This window comes from Bubalus bubalis, chromosome 18, assembly GCF_019923935.1.
Source record: "Bubalus bubalis isolate 160015118507 breed Murrah chromosome 18, NDDB_SH_1, whole genome shotgun sequence".
Classification (NCBI taxonomy): Eukaryota; Metazoa; Chordata; class Mammalia; order Artiodactyla; family Bovidae; genus Bubalus; species Bubalus bubalis.
In genome coordinates, this window is record NC_059174.1 from 55,009,494 (window position 1) to 55,030,065 (window position 20,572).

Consider the following 20,572-nt stretch of genomic DNA (forward strand, 5'->3'; position numbering starts at 1 on the left):
GCAGATCACCTCCAGGGTCTAAAGACCTTCCCCAGGAAGTTTCCACAAAAATATGGACTTCCACTGAACTCTAAAGCTGCAGAAACCCCCCGACTTTTGAACCCCAAGGCTCCAGGTCCTTGGGGTTCCAGAAATATCATCTCACAGTTTTCCAAACTTCTCACTGCTCCGGGGACCCTCATCTCCCAGAGCAATTTCCAGTATTCTGGAGGTTTCCACACCTCTAAAGAACCCCCGGGGTTCCAGTAACTTCCATGCCCTGACACAACGCCAGAATCCAGCTTACTTTCCTGAGAGACCCCGGGGGACCCAGGGATCATTAGTTTGCAGGGCTCCCAGTGTCTTCATTAATCGTTCACCTATCAGCGCGACCCCTCCAGAATCCCTCGGCTTCCCAGAATTAGCCCCAAAGCCTTTGCATACTGCGAAAACCCCCAGCCCCCCATTTCCATTTCACAACTCCCTCCTGTACAGGCGCGTGACTTCCCCACCTCGGGGCGGGGAGTTGGAAGCCCCATCTGCTCCTGATTGGTCACTCCCGGGCACTAGGTCCCGCCTCCCGCCACCGCAGATTGGCCGACCGCTCTCCCTGACCGCCCCACTTCCGAGGGCCCGCGCGCTATAAAAGAAGCCGCCTTGTCCACAGGCTTTTGAAGTGTGCTCGGCGGCCCCGCGGATCTGTCTCTTGCTTCAACAGTGCTTGGACGGAACAGACCCAGGGACGCCCCTTGCTCCAGCCTCCGACTACCCTCCAACCTTTTTTCCAGTCGCAACCTTCGGAGTCAGCCACTCAGCTGTCCGCGATCACCGGGACCAGCCACCATTTTTTAACTCCTTATTATTACCGACCAATCATGAGCTCCCAGATTCGTCAGAATTATTCTACCGAGGTGGAGGCCGCCGTCAACCGCCTGGTTAACATGCAACTGCGGGCCTCCTACACCTACCTCTCTCTGGTGAGGTTCCCCAAGACGCCCCCAGCCCAAGTTTCCCTCAGCTGCGCACCTCCGGCCCTCTGCGTACGCGCTGGCCTTCTTTGTCCCCTTGGATAGTCAGAAGGCAGAGTCCGGTTGCCTGGCCTCGCCTCCTGCTTACCATTGTTCCCGCCATCTCTTCCTGCAGGGCTTCTATTTCGACCGCGACGATGTGGCCCTGGAGGGTGTGGGTCACTTTTTTCGCGAATTGGCCAAGGAGAAGCGCGAGGGCGCGGAGCGTCTCTTGAAACTGCAAAACCAGCGTGGCGGCCGCGCCCTCTTCCTGGACGTGCAGGTAAATAGTGTGTGGGCAGCCGACTACATCTCCCAACAATCCCTGCGTGAGAGACCCCTTGATTGTAGCGGTTTGGGTACTGCATAGGCTCTTGGGAGACTGAGTTCAGTCTTGTGTGGGTTGTTTGTTATGGCTGGAAATGGAGGCGCAGCCGTTCACCCAAGACGTGGCGGTCCAGGACGCAGCGTGTGGTGTTTTGGGACGTGTAGTTTGTAGGATACTGAGGATGAAATATACACGCTCTTCTTGTTTTTTTTCTGGCTAAACCCTTTACTCTGGCAACTACTGGAAAATCAGTTTTTAGTTCTTTCTAGAGTGGCTAGTCGGAGAAGGTAATGGCACCCCACTCCAGTACTCTTGCCTAGCAAATCCCATGGACGGAGGAGCCTGGTAGGCTGCAGTCCATGGGGTCGCTAAGAGTCAGACACGACTGAGCGACTTCACTTTTCACTTTCATGCATTGGAGAAGGAAATGGCAACCCACTCCAGTGTTCTTGCCTGGAGAATCCCAGGGACGGGGGAGCCTGGTGGGCTGCCGTCTCTGGGGTCGCACAGAGTCGGACACGACTGAAGCGACTTAGCAGCTGCAGAGTGGCTAATACTGAGCCGTTTCTGTTTTCGGTATAGAAGCCATCTCAAGACGAGTGGGGTAAAACCCAGGACGCTATGGAGGCCGCCCTTCTCGTAGAGAAGAACCTGAATCAAGCCCTGTTGGATCTGCATGGCCTGGCTTCTGCCCGCGGAGACCCCCACGTAAGTATCTCCTTTCACCTCTGACCATCCTAAGACCTTACCCAGAATGATACTTACATTCCAACTAAGCACTGACCATTTGAATGGACAGATTTTCTCCTGAGCCTCCCTGCCTGATCTGTCCCATTATTAGATCTGTAAGTGGCAACATTTTCTCTTCTGTTCCTTAGATCTGTGACTTCCTGGAGAACCACTTCCTAGATGAGGAAGTGAAACTCATCAAGAAGATGGGTGACCACCTGACCAACCTCCGCAGGCTGGCTGGTCCCCAGGCTGGGTTGGGCGAGTATCTCTTCGAAAGGCTCACCCTCAAGCACGACTAGGAGCTTCTGGAGACCAGTGGCCATTGAAGAACCCGCCTAACATCCGGGCTGCCTGAAGCCCCTCTCTGCAGCTACTAGGCAGCTTTTTTAACACCCTGGAGCCCTCTCTCAAGCCTTGGACCATATGGAAACAATAAAGCTTTTTGCAGCATATCCTGGTTTTGTGTGTGTATCATGGTGGGGAAAAGGTGGGGTCTCTTCATAAAGCTGGTTGGACTGGGCTGGCAGGGAGAAAGGAGTCGATTCGGTTTACTGTTCTAAGACATAACACTTGTGGGGTGTTGCAGTAGTAGGTTCTCTGCTTTGCCAGGCTGTTAACTGCCCTTCCTAAAAGGGTAGAGCCCAGATTCCAGGGAGAGTTTGGTAAAACCTGGGGTTGGTAACTGGAAGCAGACAGCTGTTAATTAGTAACTAGAAACTGGTTCAGATGAGTTATGTTGCCAGGCACTTGCTGAGCTCTGAAAGTTACTGTCTGGCTCAATTCTGGGAGGTTCTGAAAGTTACTGTCTGGCTCAATTCTGGGAGGTTCAGTATCAATAGAATTGCCAGCTCCTTTATGTGGGTGACTTGAGAATTACTGTGTAAATTACCCATGGTAATCACCATGCACACCCAGATCTGACCTCCAAAGGCTGCTTGTGTGGAACTCAAGGCACATAAAAGGTAGAATCCGGCCTGTGGGTCTGAGCAGCAGCTGAGACCACATCATGTGAAACAGGTACTGAGCCAGGGTTCAGGGCTCAGCACTATGAAATTGTCCAAATGGAATAGAAGCTTGAAGATGCCTTAGCAGGCAGCTGCTAAGTCCAAGCGGGGGTGGGGTGGGGGGGAATGGGGACAAAAGCTGACCTCCTACCCTGATCCTGTTTCTGGTAGACAAGCACCATGCCCTTTCTGCTGGTGGGGGAGGGGACTTCTGGTTTCTGATACAAACAGTGGCTAACAGAAGGAAGATGATACGTCCAAATTCAAACAACCAGAGCTTTCTACTCCCCTGAAAAGCGATTGGTTTGGAGATGCACATGTAGCCTAGGGAAGATTAGAACTGAAAGTTTTTTCCCACAAATAGCCATCCAGGGGACAGTAAGGCCAAAGTGCAGAGGCCAGAGTCCCTAGTAGAAACATGGTCTGAACTAGTGCTGTCCAACAGAACTTTTTGCAATGATGGAAATGTACTCTATCTGTGCTATCCAATAGGGTAGCCATGGGCCACATGTGGCCACTCTTGCATATGACTAGTGCTACTGAGGAATTTAAATAGCCACATATGGTTCATGGCTACCCTACAGGCCCTTTTTCCAGTGACAGCCGCTTTCTGCCAAAGAGCTTCAGCCAACTTTGGCACTTAAAAGTCGAGTCTAAAACAAGAGGTGCCTTTGAAATAACAGTGGAATCCAATGGCAAGCCAAATCTCTAAGACAGCAGAGTGAGACAAGGGAACAGGGACCCAGCCTTGGGCAGGGGGAGGAATAGGAGTAAAGAGGAGTGGGGGAAGAGGAGGGCGGGGCCTGGATTCAGGTCCACCAAGCCCTCACATCAGACTAGACCTGAGATTCTTAAATATATATGTATTTTTTCATCTCTGGACACACTTCAATCACACCTCTTCTGCCTTCCCCTCCCAACTGCAAACCAAGTGCAGCAGACACAGCACAGCACACATAAGGGGCCCCTCTCTTTCACCAAAGCTGGGGACAGGGCACAGCTTGGGGATGGAAGAGCCTCGAGGTGAGGTAAATATGGAGGTTCTAGAATCCAGTGGGCTGAGTTCTAGATCTAGGGGATGGGACCAGGATGCAGCACAGAAGCGGGGGTTCTAGAATCAGCAGCTGGGACCCAGAACCCAGTGGTTTCATGGTGGGTCTAGCGGTTGAGGGTTGTTTGGGGGAGGGTGCAGGAGAAGACAGCCAGTTGTCCTCAGCAGAGGGATTCCCTGGAAGCCACAGGAGTCTAGAGATATGGGGGAATTCAGATTCAGGGAAGGAGGAGTAGGGTCTGGTCCAGAAAAGGCCAGAAAGGCATCTAGACCAAGACAATGTTCTCCAGTAGGAATGAGAAGCCAAGTGGTTCTGCCCCCACTTGCTTGGCCAAAGTGCAGAGGAAGAAGGGAGTTGGGGTGGAGGGATACTCCAGGCAGAGTTGGACACCCCAGGGAGGGCTCCCTCAGAGTAAACAGGACTACACTGGCTTGGAGCCCGAGTTCTGGAGTTGAAATAGAGAACCTGCACTCAGTTAAGTCCCTGAAAGGGCGCCAGCTCTGGACTTGGTTGTCTCATTAGCAGAGACGCCACATGGTTTCCAGTGCTCGGTGGCGTCCTGGCCAGGCCTGCACGTGGCAGACTCTGTATGCTGTAGAATTAGTAAGCGCAAGGGATTCTAGGAGCCCCAGCATAAAAGGCAACAGAGCAGGTTTCTGAAAACCTCTGGCACCACAGCAGGGCAATGGCAGATCCCTGGCCTCTGGGACGGCCCGGCGGGAATTCCAGGGCACAAGAAAGGCACAGTGTTGTGGATACTGGAGTGTTGGGGATTCCAACAGCGGGGCTAGAGGGGCTGGAGTGTATGGCGGAGGAGGACGGATTGTGGACCCCACAGAGGGTTGAAGATTTGGAGTGAAGTTTTGAGACAGCGCCATTCCACATCCGTTCTCTAGATAAGGGAGGCAGGGTTGGCGGGGCGGGGGGCGGGAAGGGATAGTGTGGGGTTGGGGATTTAATTGCGTTCCTCGCCCAGGGAGCTGGCGGGGCTAAGGGGTTCGCTGGGGGTGCTGACTGAGCTGGAGGGCGCTGTGTCCACAGACCCACGCTTGCTCCCCGTGGAAGAGGTGCAGGAGGCGCGGCGCGGCCACTCGGGGGCACGGATGTTGCGCCGGTCCTTGGCGGCCTCCTCGTCCTCGTCGTAGCGCTCGCCATCTTCATCAGGTGGTAAGTCCCGGGGTTCCTCCTCATCCTCACTCTGGTGCGGGCTGGAGTGTCGCGACAGCGAGGGTGATGGTGGTACTGAGGCTGGCCGTGGGTAGCGGTAGCCCTGGGTCTGTGTACGGAGGTGTGGCCACAAACCGCAGAGTGAGCAGAGGCCCCCTAGAGCCAGCCTGGGCGTCCAACGTCCCAGTCGCAACGAGGCCTTGCGACTCCAGGAGGGACACCCCACCTCACCCCCCCCCCCCAACTCCCTTTCTAGCTCCTGGCCCACCAGAGGGACCTCCGGATCCACTTACCGCGTCAGCCTCGTGAGGCTCGTAGGTGAAGTATTCTGGAAAGGCCTTGGCCAGCGCCATGTGGCGCGCTGACATGTAGTACTTGTTGGAGGGAAAGAAGTGGGGTGGGCATCAGAGGGCAGGAGCAGACCCCGCCCCCGAGATTTGGCGGAGGGTGAGTCCTGGCTACACCTTCAATCAGATAAGCACACGCCAAGGTGATTTCCGTTTAACCTCTAGGCCAATCACGTCCGAGGCTCCACCCCTTATGTAGATAAGCAGGGCTGTGAATGGACAGACTCTGAGCCACACCCACTAAGAGGGTCGGGACTCTCCAATCAGATACATCTTTGGCCACACCCTTATGCAAATAGAGAACTTCCAACCCAGGTATCTTCTGGTCGTTAGTTTTTTAAAGGGACAGCAAGCGTTACAAAAAAGAGAGCGTGCCCTTTGTGTCAGCTTTCGAGGCTTGGGGAATCAGACACCCAGAGCCGGAAGTGACTGATTCACCCGCAGAGGACGGGGAGGGGAGTTATACCCGGCCTAGGTATTTCCAGTCCAGAAGGTCCGAGAGGCGCTCTGTTCGGTTCCGCTGGATAATGCGCTGCCTTCGGCTCTGCTGGCAGAAACTGTAGAGGAAGGAGGTGAGCTGCGAGCAGGAATCATCCAGACTGCGGAATCGCCGGTCCAGAATGTAGATACCTGTCGGGGCCAGGACGGGGGTCTCAGAGAACAGACTGAAACCTTCATTCTCTCTGGGACTCTGCGAGCACCAGGAGGCCTCCCTCCCAACTGGGACTCAGGAGTTCACTCCCTCCTTTTAGTGGCCCAAGAGTCCACACCCCTCTTTCCCAGGATTCAAATATTTCGGCTCTCAGTCCGGACGCTGACCGTAAGCTGAGGGGTCTGCGATGTGTTCCTCCATGAAGCAACCGAATCCGGAGAGGTTGGTGGAGACACTGGGGATACCCATTACCGTGCACTCAGCTGCGGGAAGGTGTGAGAAAGGTCTGCTTACTTTCCGTCTTTACAGTATTGTCTTAAATCCCAATAAAAGCTTCAATGGCGCCCTCTACTGGAGCCTTTAATAAGTGCCGGGCGCTGTGCTGAGCAAATCAGAAGCCAGAAAAATCAAGCTGTGCATTAGCCCACGAGTGATAGTCCCTATTTCTTAGAGGGGACGCTAAGAGGTCTAGAAAAGGGAATTCACTTGTCCAACGGCTCAGGGTAAGAAAAAGTCTATAATTGGGCAATAAGGATGCTAATTTATTGAGCCCAGTACTCTGGGCCAGTGTCGACCATTTTAATGAATCCTTAAAACCTGTAAGATACTTTGCTGTGCCAGGTTACACTGTTTTGGTTTTCATAACTTCATAGTCTGTTTTGTTGTTGTTTGTTTGTTTTGCTTTTTTTTGGCCACACTGTGCGGAATGTGGGGATCTTAGTTCCCCAACCAGACATGGAACCCGTGCCCCCTGCATAGGGAGCCAGGAACCTCAATCACTGGACCACCACAGAAGTCCCCATAGTCTGTTTTGATAGGAGGTAAGATAAGATCTCTCATTATTACTAACCCTGTGTGCAGAGCACCTTCTATACCTCATTTACTACCTTAAAATAATGCTGAGAAATGCTTCAAGGAGTTTATTATACTTCCTATGTGTTTCTAACATATCTGTAAGCTGCAAAAGTAGGCACTACATATGACAAGGCTTATTAAAAAAAAAAAAAATAGAGGCTAGAGGTAGCACTTCTAGCTCAGTGGCTAAAGAATCTGCCTGCAATGGAGGAGACCTGGGTTCAATTCCTTAGTCGGGAAGATCTCCTGAAGAAGGAAATGGCAACCCACTGCAGTATTCTTGCCTGGGGAATCCCATGGACAGAGGATCCTGGCAGGCTACAGTCCATGGAGTCGCAAAGAGTCGGACACAATTTAGTGACTAAACCACCACCACCATGGGAAAAATAGAGTTGGGGCTGGTCACATCGTTTTAACCGTGGATGAAAACAAAACTGGCAAGTTTCCTAATCATCACATAAGCACTGTTTAAAAGATCTGTCAAATTACTTATCACTGAAGAAATACTACAGCAAATGTGGTATTTATTTACCCTTAAAAACATAGGAAAGTAGCTGGATTGTTAGCAAACTGTGCATTTAAGCTGTTGCTGTTTGCGGAAACCAAACAGTAGCAAACAGAGAAATCACGTGTGAACTCTGACATCAGCCCTCTAGTTACTCATCACATGAGCTGCTGTGTCACAGAAACACATGAACAGACTGTTCCCATTGTTCCTCTTTCGCAAGGGTGGAGCTTGGAGCTCAGGGAGGGCGAGTCCCTTGGCTCAGGATTATGCCAGACGCTGAACTCACCTGGTGTATAGCCCCAAGGCTCATAGTAGGAGGGGAAGACCCCAAGGTGGCAGCCACGGACAAATTCCTCATAGTCCACAGGGAGCAGAGGGCTCGTAGAAGACAGGAACTCCGGGTGAAAAATCACCTGGCAGCGAAAAACAAGGGCTCAACCTGAGCACCCTATTTAGCTCCTCCCTGGGTGGAGGGAGCTCCCAGGGTGCTCCCTGGGTGGCTCAGAGAGGATGCAAGACTTGACCAAACCCACACAAGTCAGTGTCAGGACAAAGATAGGAATCCAAGGCTGTCTTCCTCGGAAGCAAAGGTTCTTTCTAAACACTGCAATCCTTTCATAAACTAGGGTAGACTGGGAACATGAGGGCCAGGCTCCATCCCTCATATCACACCCCTTCCTCCTAAACCACTCCCCCCGACTTTGCTCAACCCCACCCTGGCCAGTGCGCTCACCTTGACTCTGTCAGCACTACTATTGAAGAGGCCAATTCGGCGGATGGTTGTCAAGATGGGGTCTGAGGAGTCATCCAGCATATTGTGGGTGCACACAGGAGGGAAAGATTGCCGCTGTAGGGGCCACAAGTTGGGGTGTGGGGTCAGGCAAGGGCCAGAGGGCTCCCTCCTTTCCCATGAGCCATGCTGATCCTGGGGATCTAAGGGGACCACAATTCTCACCAGGTTGTGGAACAACAAACCCAGGAGATTACCAGGAGTTGTAATTTTCCTATTTGGCTCTATCTGTAAAGGTTTTCATTTCCTTTTAACCACGGTGAGCTGAAAAGAAACTATAATCTTCAGCTGTCTTTGAGGCAGAGCCAGGGTTAACATGCCTCACAGAATACAGGGAATTGTAGCTAAACTTGTTCTGTACTCTGGGCTGTCACCAAAGAAACCCAAATGGATTGTAACTCCCAGCAATTGATGGGGGCAGAGACTGTGCCTTTCAGGGGCTGCTTGCTGGGAGTTACAGTTTTCTTATGAAAATCCTGGAAAAAAAAAAAAAAAAGAAAATCCTGGATCTCTTCTCCACCTCCACCCTCAAAAGTCCACTCTCAAAAGAAACCACAGTTCCCACGAGTCACTAGAGGAAGACAGAGCTAGTGCGATAGCAGTCCCAGAGACTGCTGGGATGTATAGTTCTTTGCAGCTGTCCCATCATTCCTCTCATTAAAAAATCTACTCCTCTTCAGTTTACTGACTCCAGGAGCCCAGGAAACTACAACTCCCAGCAGCCTCATGGCAGAAACATCCTCAGTGAGGCCAACTGCCTAAGGAACTTCTGGAAATTTTAGTTTGGCCAAAAACAGGTCACACCTTATTTGAGCAACTTGGCTGTCTTGGTTTCCATTCCCCAGGTAATGGATCACCAACACTGACCACAGATACCAAAAACCGTGACTCCAGAGAAGAAAAGAACTCTAATTCCCAGAAGTCTCTGGGGCAGGGAGAGTCAAGGTAGCAAAAAGCCCCAGGGGCTGCTGGGAGTTGTAGTTCTCATTCTGTGGCTGCCGATCGGCTCTAAGGTTTCCCATCCCTCTAATTAACCCCAGGTATGTAAAGAAGCTACAACTCCCAAGGCTATCTGGGAACTTAGAAACAACCAGTGGGAGAAGAAACACCAACTGCTGAGAATTTTCAATGTTCTTCAAGGAGTGTTTCAGCTGACCCCAGTCTACCCTCAGAGGACCAACAAAACTACCACTCCCAGCAGCCTCTGGGGGAAGAGGTAGAGGTAGCATGCAGCAAAGCCCAAAGTCAGCAGGGAGTTGTAGTTCTCCTTTTGTGGTGACCTTAACAAAGAGTCTGACACAACTGAACAACTAACACTTTCATTATTGACTTTAGTCTAAGCTCCCTTCTACCTTTTGTTCATGGAGTCCCCAAGGACTCAAAGGAATTACAACTCCCAGCAGCCTCTGTGGCAGAATAAGCTGTGGGAAAGCAGGCTACCCTAAAGGCTTCTGGGAATTGAAAATATACCAGTCAGCTCACATCCTTCTGACTTCAAAATTGATTCCTGGAATAAGGGCTTGGCGATAAAGCAGAACTCCCAGCCATCTCTGGGGTCAGAGCTAATATGGCAGCCTGCCTCAGGGGCTGCTGCTGGGAATCGCCATCTCTCAACTCGGGAGTTCAAACCATACCTGTGTGGCAAAGATGGCTCTCTTCATCATAGTGAAGTCCTCCTTGTCCAGCATCTTGTTCATGTCTGGGAGGCTCCCCCTGTAAGGCGAGCAGGGGGATGCATCTGGGCATGGGTGACGAGAGGGTTTAGAGCCCAGGAGGATGCAGGGCTGAGGGCAGGGCACTCACACCAGCAAGGATTCGTAAAGCTTCCTCCCAAACTTTTCCTTCACTGTGTTGGCCGTATCCCTGGAGGAAGCAGAGCGACAACATTACAAAGAGACCAGCTGCCATTCATTGTTAGGCTTCTGGGGCAGCTGGGAAGTTGAGGTCTGAGCAGAGAGAAGCCCTGGGGATTTCTGGGCTGGAGGATGGGGACTCAGGGAATTAGGTCCTAGAAGGCTTGGTTTCCTTGTGCCTTGCATCAGCTGTGTGGCCAGGGACAGATGGGCTTCCCTCTCTGACTTCGGTGACTCATCTGTCAGACGGGGATAAAAATAGAAGCAACCTCAAAGGTTTGCAGTGCGAATTCAATGAGGTCATGACAAAAAATGCACAGTGCCCGGCACACAGTGAACCTTCCAGAAATGTCAGCTATTATTAGGATTTGTGCTAGCGATCCTAAGCCCCATTTTATTAAAAGGGAAAATTACGTTCTGAGAGGGGAAAATGTATGGACACAAGTAAAGCTACCCAAGTGCCACCCTACAATGTCATTGACATTCCTCTGTTCATGGTCCTCTCAGAGCTCTGGCTTCATTTTCTACCCCATCTCCCTAGGGCATTCTGCTCCATCCCCATTGGCTTCCTTGCTGTTTCTCAAACATGCTACAGGGCCTTTGCACTTGCTGTTCCCTCTGCCTGAAATGCTGTTCCCCAGATATACACAATGCTCTCTCCCTCATTTCCTCTCTTGGTCTCTACTTGCTGGTACTTTCTCACTGTGACCTATCACGACAACCCCATTTCATATCCCAGTCCTGCTTTTTTTTTGGGGGGGGGGCCAGAGCACTTTCTATAGAACTTTCTAGAACGTGAACTCCATGAGGGCAGGGATTTTACCTTTCTGGTTCACAACTGTGTTCCCAATGCCTAGAACAGCACCTGGCACACAGTAGGAGCTCAAGGAATAGCCAGCCAATGGCTAGTGAGTGAAGAAACTGAGGCTTGGACTTCCCTGATGGTCCAGTGGTTAAGAATCCACATGCCAATGGAGGGGACACAGGTTCAATCCCTGGTCTAGGAAGATCCCACATGCCCCAGGCAACTAACCTGTGCACAACTACTGCCACCACACTCGAGAGCCTGCGAGCCACAACTACTGAGGCCTGTGCACCCCAGAGCCCGTGCTCTGCAGCAGGAGAAGCCACTGCAATGACATGCCTGCACACTGCAACTCAAGAGTAGCCCCAGCTCAACACGACTAGAGAAAGCCCATGTGCAGCAACAAAGACCCAGGTGCAGCCAAAAATAATTAATAAAAAAAAAAAAAAAGAAACTGAGGCTTGTGCAACTAAGAGTTCACATGCTAAAGATCCCATGTGCTGCAACTAAGACTCAGGGCAGCCAAATAAATAATAAATATTAAAAGAAAAAAGAGGGCTTCCCTCATAGCTCAGTGGGTAACGAATCTGCCTGCAATGCAGGAGACCCAGGTTCAATTCCTGAGTCGGGAAGATCCCCTGGAGAAGGGAAAGGCTACCTACTCCAGTATTTTGGCCTGGAGAATTCCATGGACTGTATAGTCCATGGGGTCGCAAACAGTCGGATATGACTGAGTGACTTTTACTTCCACGACCGTATATGACACAATGCAGGGGACAAGGGTTCAGTCCCTGGTCCAGGAAGATTCCACATCCCATGGAGCAACTAAGCCCGAGCTCTCTAACTACTGAGCCCATGCACTGAAACTAGAGAGTAACCCCTGCTCGTCACAACTAGAGAAAGCCCATGCAGAGCAATGAAGACCCAGTACAGCCAAGAAAAGGAAGGAAGAGAGAAAGGCCTGAGAGGCTGAGTGGCTGGCCTCAGGTTACAAAGCCAGCGTGGGACAGGGGCGTGACCTGAACTCGCTGGTTGGATATCAGAGCCCTGGTCCCGCAGTCACATTCACCCTGCCTGTGACTGCAATTTCGTATGCCTCGGGGCCGGACACATCTGAAGCCAGTGACTTTGCTAGGAATCAGGTCGGGGATGGGTTGATCATGTTATAGATGACAAAACTGAGACTCCGGGAGAAACGGGGGACCCAAAGCACAGATGGGAGTGGGAGCCGCAGGAAATGCTGGGCCAAGGACTGCTGACCAAAGCTGCTTGCGCACGGCCTGGCCCTTAAGGGTTTCCACGTTGAAATTGTTGGTCCGAGCCGGCATGATGAAGAAGGCGACCACCGTCTGCTCACTGCCATTCACCTGGGGCAGAGGAAAGGGAGGGCCTTGTGTGTGTGTGTGTATGTGTGTGTGAGTGAGGATTACATGGGAGAAGGCTGAGACCACCCACCCATTTCCACCCCCCAAGACCACTAGGGCCCTGCCATGTCCCTTCCTGTCAAGAATATAGGACAGAGCTACCGTCCCCACTGGGACTCTGATCTTCTTTCTGAGTCGTCCCTACACTCCCATTTTATACATAGGTTTCCCTGCCCCCACCTCCCCAGGTCTCCATTGTCCTTCTCTTTGACCCCTTGCAGCCCAGGCCTTACTCTGAGCAGATAGTTGAGCCGGGCCAAGGCCTCCAGGAAGACGTCGGCCCCCTTGTTGGAGAACTCATAGCGGCCGGCGATAAAGAAGTACAAGGTCTTGTCCAAGTTGAAGTCTAGGTGCCTAAAGAAGCCACAACCCAGGGTGAAGCCAAGACCCTCGCCCCCTCACCCCAGCCTCAAAACTACAAACCCCAGAAGCCACTGGGGCAAAGAACATCTTAGGACAGAGGCATCATGGGAACTCATCATGGGAACTGTGGTTCTTTTCTCCTTAGACAGGGATTTCCTTAAATACTCAGCCGTTGTGCTGGTGCTCAAGAATTCAAGAGACTGAGCCCTCAGCTCTCCCCTCTATTGGCCCCAGGAGTCTGGGTTCCCAACCCCCTCCTCTCTTGAGACCTAAGTATCTGGCCTACATACCCATAAAAATGGCCCCGCACAAACTCCTGGATTCGAGCCTTGCTCTGAGCATGGAGGTTCTGGAACTCATGCATGGCAGAGAATTTCTTCACATTCAGTCCATTGGGGGTCACGATATCTGGGATTGGGGGAGAAGGTCCCACATTTCATTTCTTCATTTCTTCATTCAGATCAATGTGGCTGAATGAATAAATGAAGGAAAGACCCCTTTCCTTTCACAATGTTTTTGTTTCGATAGCTCCTCTGTGAGTTCCTGCAGTGACCCAATTGCCCTACCACTCAGACACCTTCTTGCCCAATATTGCTTGCTTATTTCAGAAGCCTAACCACAATTCCCATCAGCCCCTGTGAATGGCTAAACAGGGAACAAATCAGCATCTAGGCTTCTGGGAGTTGTAGTTCTTTTGTTTCCCCTACACTTTGGAGAAGGAGATGGCAACCCACTCCAGCGTTCTTGCCTGGAGAATCCCAGGGACGGGGGAGCCTGATGGGCTGCCGTCTATGGGATCGCACAGAGTCGGACACGACTGAAGCGACTTTGCAGCAGCAGCAGCACCCTGAGCTGGGGGAATGAATCAATGTCCCCATCCTGTTTCTCTACCTTCAAGCCTCTTTTATGGCCCCAACTGTTTGCTATTGTCATAGAAATTAAACTGTATCATTGAAAAACTATAACCCCCACCAGCTGCTGGGATAAAATTCCAGGAATATAAGGAGCTGTCCAGCCAAAGGCCTTGCACCCATCAACAATAGATGCTCTAGTTTGGAAAGAATAATTGGTTCTAACACTGCTTTTCTCAAAAATAAAATCCAAGGAACTTCCTTCCTCTTTGTAAGACCAATATCTATATTAGTCAGTAAAAGAATTTTACCATTTCTGAAATTAAAGAAACTACACCTCCCATTAGTCTCTAGGGTATACAGTCAGGCAGCCTCATATTCAGGCCAGCAACCTATGGCCTTCTGGGAGTTGTAGTTCTCTGCTCTTTATAGCAAAAAAAAACAACACATTGGTACTTGGCATAGACTACCTTGTTTACGTCTACGGTCCCCAGCCTGTTTCCTACCTGGTTTCCTTTTGAGTAGGTGCTGAGCCTCGATGGCGGTAATCTGGGACACAGTAGTGAAGACATGAGCGCAGTGGGCTGCGGCCCGCTCCATGCAGTAGCGGTGATAGATTTGCCTCTCACCTGCTTCTTTGTCCACGTTGAACTGGGCAGGCAGAAAGGGCGATCAGGTTAGAAGGACTGGGGAAAGACAGAAGGTCCAGTCTCCAGTGTCTTGGGTGAGACAGGGGCTGAAAGCTGGACTCCTGGGTCTGAGGGTGGAGAGGACTGGGGAGTTGGACTCCTGGGTCCCAGGAGAAGAGAGAACTTGATCCCCTTGGGCTTTGAAGACAGCTTTGGGCTGTCTTGTAACATTGGCAACCCCCATTTGCCACATCCCCAGCTCACATTCTCCAGGTTGTTGTAGAAGTCCACAGCCCCGGCACACAGGTATCGCCCCAGCAGTGTGGCGTGGGTGGTGAAGATGGTAGCCACGGGCAGCCGCCGGGCGCGGCACAGGCAGAGCCCGACACCTGCCAACCACTCGTGGAAATGTGCAACCACATGTGGTTTCTCCTCGCTCTGGGCCAGGAACTGTGGGGCAATAGAGACAGGGCCGCTGTGTCTCCATGTATTTTGTGAAGACAACCAGTGATCCCCCACGTAGATGAGGAAGCAGGAGAGCGGTAAATCTACCCCCACTACCGCACAGAGTAGGTGGTGACCTACTGCAATCCCCATCAGACAAGGACCTCTCAATCCTTGAAGCCACTGGACTACCTGACCTCATCCCCAGAGGCTGATGGGAGTTGTTTTTTGACCAACCTTCTAAGTCCCAGCAGGGGTGAATTAGAAAGATCAAAGTTTTCCCCAGGTCATGAACACAATTCTTGGAGACCCTTTATGGCAGTCAAGAGTAGGCCTGTACCCAACACTTGCTGAAGGACTACAACTCCCAGGATGCCCTAGAAGCAGCCAGTTTATAAACTGTTTGTCCCAAGGTGTGGGGAAAAAAAAGCATCTTGAGTCTTTTAAAACCTAGAAGAGGGTCAGTAACAGGATTCCTGGTTCTCAGATAGGCTGGGGATTCCTAAACATCCGGGGCCCCATCTGAAAGCCAAGTCTAGCCCAATATATGGAGAAGGCGATGGCACCCCACTCCAGTACTCTTGCCTGGAAAATCCTATGGACAGAGGAGCCTGGTAGGCTGTTGTCCATGTGGTTGCTAAGAGTCAGACACGACTGAGCAATTTCACTTTCACTTTTCACTTTCATGCATTGGAGAAGGAAATGGCAACCCACTCCAGTGTTCTTGCCTGGAGAATGCCAGGGACGGGGGAGCCTGGTGAGCTGCCGTCTATGGGGTCGCACAGAGTCGGACACGACTGAAGCGACTTAGCAGCTGCAGCAGCAGCCCAATATAGGATGAGAGAATTACAACTCCCAGAATTCCCTAGGGTGAGCCTTCCTGTCAAGCCAGCCTCCTCTAGAGCTAGGAGCTTGGAATTTCCATATTTGGAAGACTGGAGTGGATGATCTGGAGTTGAGATTGGCTCTCTGAAGAAAGAAGAATCTAGGCCCCTGGATGTCCATGTTCCCAAAGATTAGATCTAATCCCTGGCTTAAAGGACTACAATTCCCAGAATGCTCGGGCAGAAGAGATACCAACAACCCTCCGACCACCTGGCAACCCTCTGGCCAGGGGCTGATGGCCGTTGTAATTTGGGACCTGGGGTCAAAAGAAGTGACAGAGGCGCTGACAGTGGGGCCTACCTCACCCAGGAACCAGGTGGTGAGGAAGCCAAAAAGGACGGCGTCGTTGGCCTCCCGGTCATACCAGGGCACCCCAATGTTGCATGTGTCCCATAGCTCTCCCTTCCAGCGCTCCAGGGCCCAGGCTGAGGCCCCCACATCAAGGAGCACCACCAGGGGGCCCCCCTCGATCAGCCAGCGCCCGAAGTACACCTGCAGAGGGAACACAGGAAGGCTTAGGGTTTTGGCCACCTGTCTCTGGTCACAGCATCTGTGTTTCTTCCATCCCCAGGCAGACGTCCAGGCTCACAGCCTGGGTTCTTCTACCTTCTTTTTCTTTATCTGGGGCTAATTTTTCACCCGTGGCCTTTTTTCTCCGTTTGCTGTTAGTTATTCCTCCCACAATCTTTTCTCATCTCGGCTGTGGCATCTCTCCCCATTCCTTGCTTCATTTCCTTCTTTTCAAAATTTGTGTTTATTTTTGCCACACCGCACAGCATGTGGGATCTTAGATCCTGATCAGGGATTGAACTTGTGCCCTGAGTGGGAAAGTCCCCCTTGCTTAGTTGCTGTAACAGCTGTCCCCCTTCACTACTTATAACCTACACTGCTCATGTCCTGCCTCCGAGCCCCGTACTGCCCTGCTAATCATTTCTCCATCCCGCTGCCTTGTTTCTATGTCCGCTGCCACATTTCTTCCACTAGTCATCAAGCGGCTTTCTCCCATCAGCTTTCCTTTCTGAGGCTCACTGGCTGCTGCTTTTACCCCTTGCTGCCTTGTTTCTGATTCTTTCACCATATACGTCACCTGCTTCCTCTTTCCCCTGCTCCCAGCCCATCTTACACTCTGCAGCCTGCTTTCTAATACTGCCCGCCCACTTTCCACACCCCGGGGGCTACCACTGCTGAGTTTCTAAGCCTCCAGGTTGGATTTCTGCCCCCTGCCATGTTTCTCTGATCTGTTGGCTTCCTCCAGATTCCTGTGGCCCAGCTTCTGGGCCTGCTGCCACACCTCCATCCGGCTGAGCCACCCTACTCCTCCCAACGTGGCTTTTCCCTGATGCCCCTCCCCCTCCCAGCTGTTGTCTGCCCTTTGGCTGGGGGGGCTATTCTTAGGCCCCCAGCACGTGGACAGCAGCTGCCCTGGGGGAGGGACTGGGCCGCCCTAGGGTTTCTTAGGGACACAGCCCCTCCTGATTGGACTCCAGACCCCATTCCAAACCAGAGGCCCTGAATGAATGAAGGCAAGCCTGTACCTCTCCCTCCCAGAACCCAACCTGTCTGTGCCTCAGCCCTGCTGCCTTCGGGCCTAACCTCTGTTCTCATCCTCAGTCCTCACTAGGTGCCTGGCACTCTCGCCCTCCTCTTTCTTATTTTTTTTCCCCCCCTCTCCTCTTTTTAATTCCCGACTCCGCCCATCTGAAACTCTGTCCCCTGGGTCTGCCTGCCTCTCTTCCTCAGTTACTCAGCTTCCTCTCTCCTTCTAGACCCTTCTCTCTAAAACATCAGGCTACCTCTCTTCCCTATCTAGACTCTAGTTCCCTGTTGCTCTAACCACTGGGCAACCATCACTTTTGGGGACGCTCAGCATGTCTCCATCGGCTGTCTCGTTTGTCTACCTGCCCACCTCCCTCTGCAAGCTGTTTTAAGTAATAATGATGTGATAATAATAACCACAAAGATAATAGGTCACAGACAGTGCGAATTGCATGCCAGGACCTGGGTTGAAGACTTTTTATGAGCTATTTCATCCTCCCAAGAAATCTCTACGGTGGATGCTATCAGCAAGTTCATCAGTCAAGGTCACACAGGAGGAAGCAGAGAAGGGGAATTTTTTGTGTCTGTGAACTATTTTTAAAGTCTTTTAGTGAATTTGTTACAATATTGTTTCTGTTTTATGTTTTGTTTCTTTGGCAACCAAGGATGTGGGATCTTAGCTTCCTGACCAGGGATCAAACCCACAACCTCCTGCACTGGAAGGCAAAGTCTTAACCACTGGACTGCCAGGAAAGTCCCCAGAGAAGGTGAATTTGAACTTCAGGCTCCAGAACAACTGCTCTGACCTCCTGCCTCACCCCCACCCCACACCCAGCAGGTTTTATCTTTCCATCTAGCTCTTTTCCTCTCTGCATCTGAGGATCTTGGCCTCTTCCTCTTAGGACCACCTTTCAGTCTGCTTGTACCTGCTCTCTGTGTTCATTCACCAATGTCCTAGAGCTGGGGGCTCACTCACTCACTTCACAGAGTCCTGGATCTCTCTGAGTGTCTGTCAATCTTACCTCCTCTATGTCTGCCTGGGAAAGTACTGGGCCATCCTGAGTTTCTGTGCAGGCCTCCCTGTCTCCCTGGGGCTGCCCACCCCCTGCTCTTCCTCCTTCCGCTGCCCCCATCCCGCGCTCGGCCGGGCCATGCCCCACCTTGCAGCCCTTGCTGTTCATGGAGTCCAGCGTCCTCTTCAGGGCCGGGGTCGGGGGTTCCAGCAGCTCCACCTGGGTCCTCACGCCCTGCTCCGTGTACGGTCCCACCAGGTAGTAGTTGTCGCCCCACTCGTCCCCCGTCACCTTTGCCTTCGTCTGCAGCACTGTGTAGATCCCGCCCACTGCGGGCCCAAGTACATGAGAACAGGCCCCCGCTGAGGTCCACAGACCTGGGGCCTGGGGAGGGGCGCGGGGGCGCAGGATCCAGGGACCTCTGGCTCAGAGGGAACAGGGAACTGGGAGCCCGCACTTCAGGGTCAGAGGGAGGAGGGGAGAGGCGGTTGATGGATGATACTCCTGGGTCAATGGGAGGAGGGGGCTGGGGTCAGGACTTGGAGGGAGAAGAGGGTTCAGGCTGGACTTCTGAGTCTAAGACAAAAGACTGGGGGCCTTGGCTCCCAGGTGTGACAGAATTAGGGGCTGGGGCCGAGGAGGACAGAAGCTGACAAGGGTTATCAGGGTCCAAGTTCTTGAATTGCCAGCTTAAGGGAGCTGGGTTTAAATTCCCAGTCAGGCTCCAGGACACAATAAGGGAGAATCCCTCTTCATGGCCTCATTTAGGTTCCCACAGTCGTCCCTAAGAAGCCAGAGCTGTCATCCCTCACCCGCCAGGGACTCTGACAACCAGTTCCCCAGTTCTCTCTCCCCACAGGGGGACACAGGCACTCATGGCCCTGCCCCGCCCATGACTCCATTCCAGACCCAGGAGTCTGGGCCTCCAGACTCCTTACCCCCTGGAGCCTGGACCCTGGTGATCCATGGCTCTGTGTTTGCAGACACCCGCAGCCCCACCACCCCCTGCCCCCCTTTTCTCTCCCAAAACTCAGTAATGCAAAATCCCAGCTTCCTTCCTTCTGTGGCGCTAGACTGCCTCGCTCCTGGGTTTCCAGCCCCAGCCTTCTCCAAACCAGAACATCAGGCGCTTTGGAGCCTGGGACCCAGAAATCCAGGCCCCCAGCCACTCCCATCCCAGGGCCCAACCCCTGACCAACTTAGGACTTCCCAGTCTTCCCCCAATCCAGCACGCATGTGTCTGAAGAGGCTCCTCTACTCCTCCGAATCCGGAGCTCAGGCACTCAGAACCCTGCCATCCAGGCCCCAAAGCTCTCTCACCCTAGGATCTAAGAATTAGGGTCTCCAGCCTCCTCACATATTTACTCTCAAATGACCAGTTCCCCAAATTCTCCCACCACGATTCATGCATCCCATCTCCAAGTGGGCTCTCTTTCAAATCCGGAGTTACATCCCAAGATCCTTCCCCACCTAGGGCCACAGTTCTGAAGTGCCAAAACCTACCCCCACCCTCCTCCCCGCATCTCCTTCCCTATCGAGGACCCAAGTCTCTGGTCTTTTTCATTTTAACCCCCTCTCCCCTAGGACCCAGGACCTGGGTTTCCAGGCTCCTTTCATCTTATGCGACTCATCCCCTCCCTCCAGGGCCCAGGAGACAAACTCCAGCTCCTCTCCAAGGGCACAGGAGTCACAGGCTCCTTGCCCAGGACCCAGAATCATGCCATGCAGCCTCGTTCGCTGTTACTCAATATTCCGGGCCCCCATCCCCGCCTGCTCTTCTCGTCCGGGTCCCTCTGCCCGGTTTGCTCACCCTTGTTGGCCACCTCCCAGGCCACCTCGAAGAGCACTGAGTTCTCCAGGTCGAATTCATCCTCCCAGTCCTCCAGTCCTGGCAGGGAGGACATGGACAAAGTGCGGTTTAGAGGCATGGCCGACGCGGTTAGAGGGCTCCCGGGGGCCACCGGTGGGGGCCCTAGAGGTGTCGAAGGAATGCACTGGGCAGGGCGCCGGGCCAGGTAGCTGGTGCCCGACGGGAAGCTCGCACCGCCCTCGGCTTCCTATTGCACGACCGCACCCCCGCCCGGAGCGGTCAGACCCGGGCTGCAAGCGGGCGCAGCGTCACTGAGCCCCCTGGGGCTCCTGCAGTGAAACCTTGAGGCCACCAGGAGGCGGCGCCCGCCCCCCGGCCAACGCCATTGGTCTGCGCCCGGGGGCGGGGATCCCGCATCTTCTCATTGGTGGATAATGTAGCGTTCACTCGGCTCGGCCCCACCTCCGCCTCGACAGCTGAAGGGAGCTCGGGTGAACGGGGTTTGCTGCTGCGCTAGCTGATTGGCCTTCAACCCTGT

At 52.7% G+C, this 20,572-nt stretch overlaps 3 protein-coding genes across 3 annotated transcripts in view; 1 reads left to right on the forward strand and 2 right to left on the reverse strand.

Moving 5' to 3' along the window:
* Positions 1 to 1,220, reverse strand: part of TULP2 (TUB like protein 2) — a 60,278-nt gene extending 59,058 nt beyond the window's left edge. Inside the window, exon 1 of the mRNA XM_044930854.2 lies at positions 1,096 to 1,220. The gene's annotated coding sequence lies outside the window, so the exon portion shown is untranslated. The remainder of the gene's footprint in view (positions 1 to 1,095) is intronic.
* On the forward strand, positions 639 to 2,498 carry FTL (ferritin light chain). The gene is made up of 4 exons (XM_025269477.3): positions 639 to 956; positions 1,123 to 1,269; positions 1,897 to 2,022; positions 2,193 to 2,498. The coding sequence occupies exons 1-4, from the start codon at positions 855 to 857 to the stop codon at positions 2,343 to 2,345; spliced, it is 528 nt and encodes a 175-aa protein (XP_025125262.1). The 5' UTR covers positions 639 to 854; the 3' UTR covers positions 2,346 to 2,498.
* Positions 2,499 to 3,898: 1,400 nt separating this feature from the next.
* Positions 3,899 to 20,369, reverse strand: GYS1 (glycogen synthase 1). The gene is made up of 16 exons (XM_006050931.4): positions 20,035 to 20,369; positions 18,372 to 18,553; positions 15,976 to 16,167; positions 14,611 to 14,796; positions 14,224 to 14,368; positions 13,157 to 13,274; positions 12,737 to 12,857; positions 12,340 to 12,446; positions 10,225 to 10,284; positions 10,056 to 10,134; positions 8,365 to 8,478; positions 7,918 to 8,044; positions 6,436 to 6,531; positions 6,083 to 6,246; positions 5,563 to 5,643; positions 3,899 to 5,378 (listed from the first exon to the last, which is right to left on the reverse strand). Exons 1-16 carry the CDS (start codon positions 20,150 to 20,152, stop codon positions 5,058 to 5,060), a joined length of 2,211 nt encoding a protein of 736 aa, XP_006050993.3. The 5' UTR covers positions 20,153 to 20,369; the 3' UTR covers positions 3,899 to 5,057.
* Positions 20,370 to 20,572: the final 203 nt, after the last annotated feature.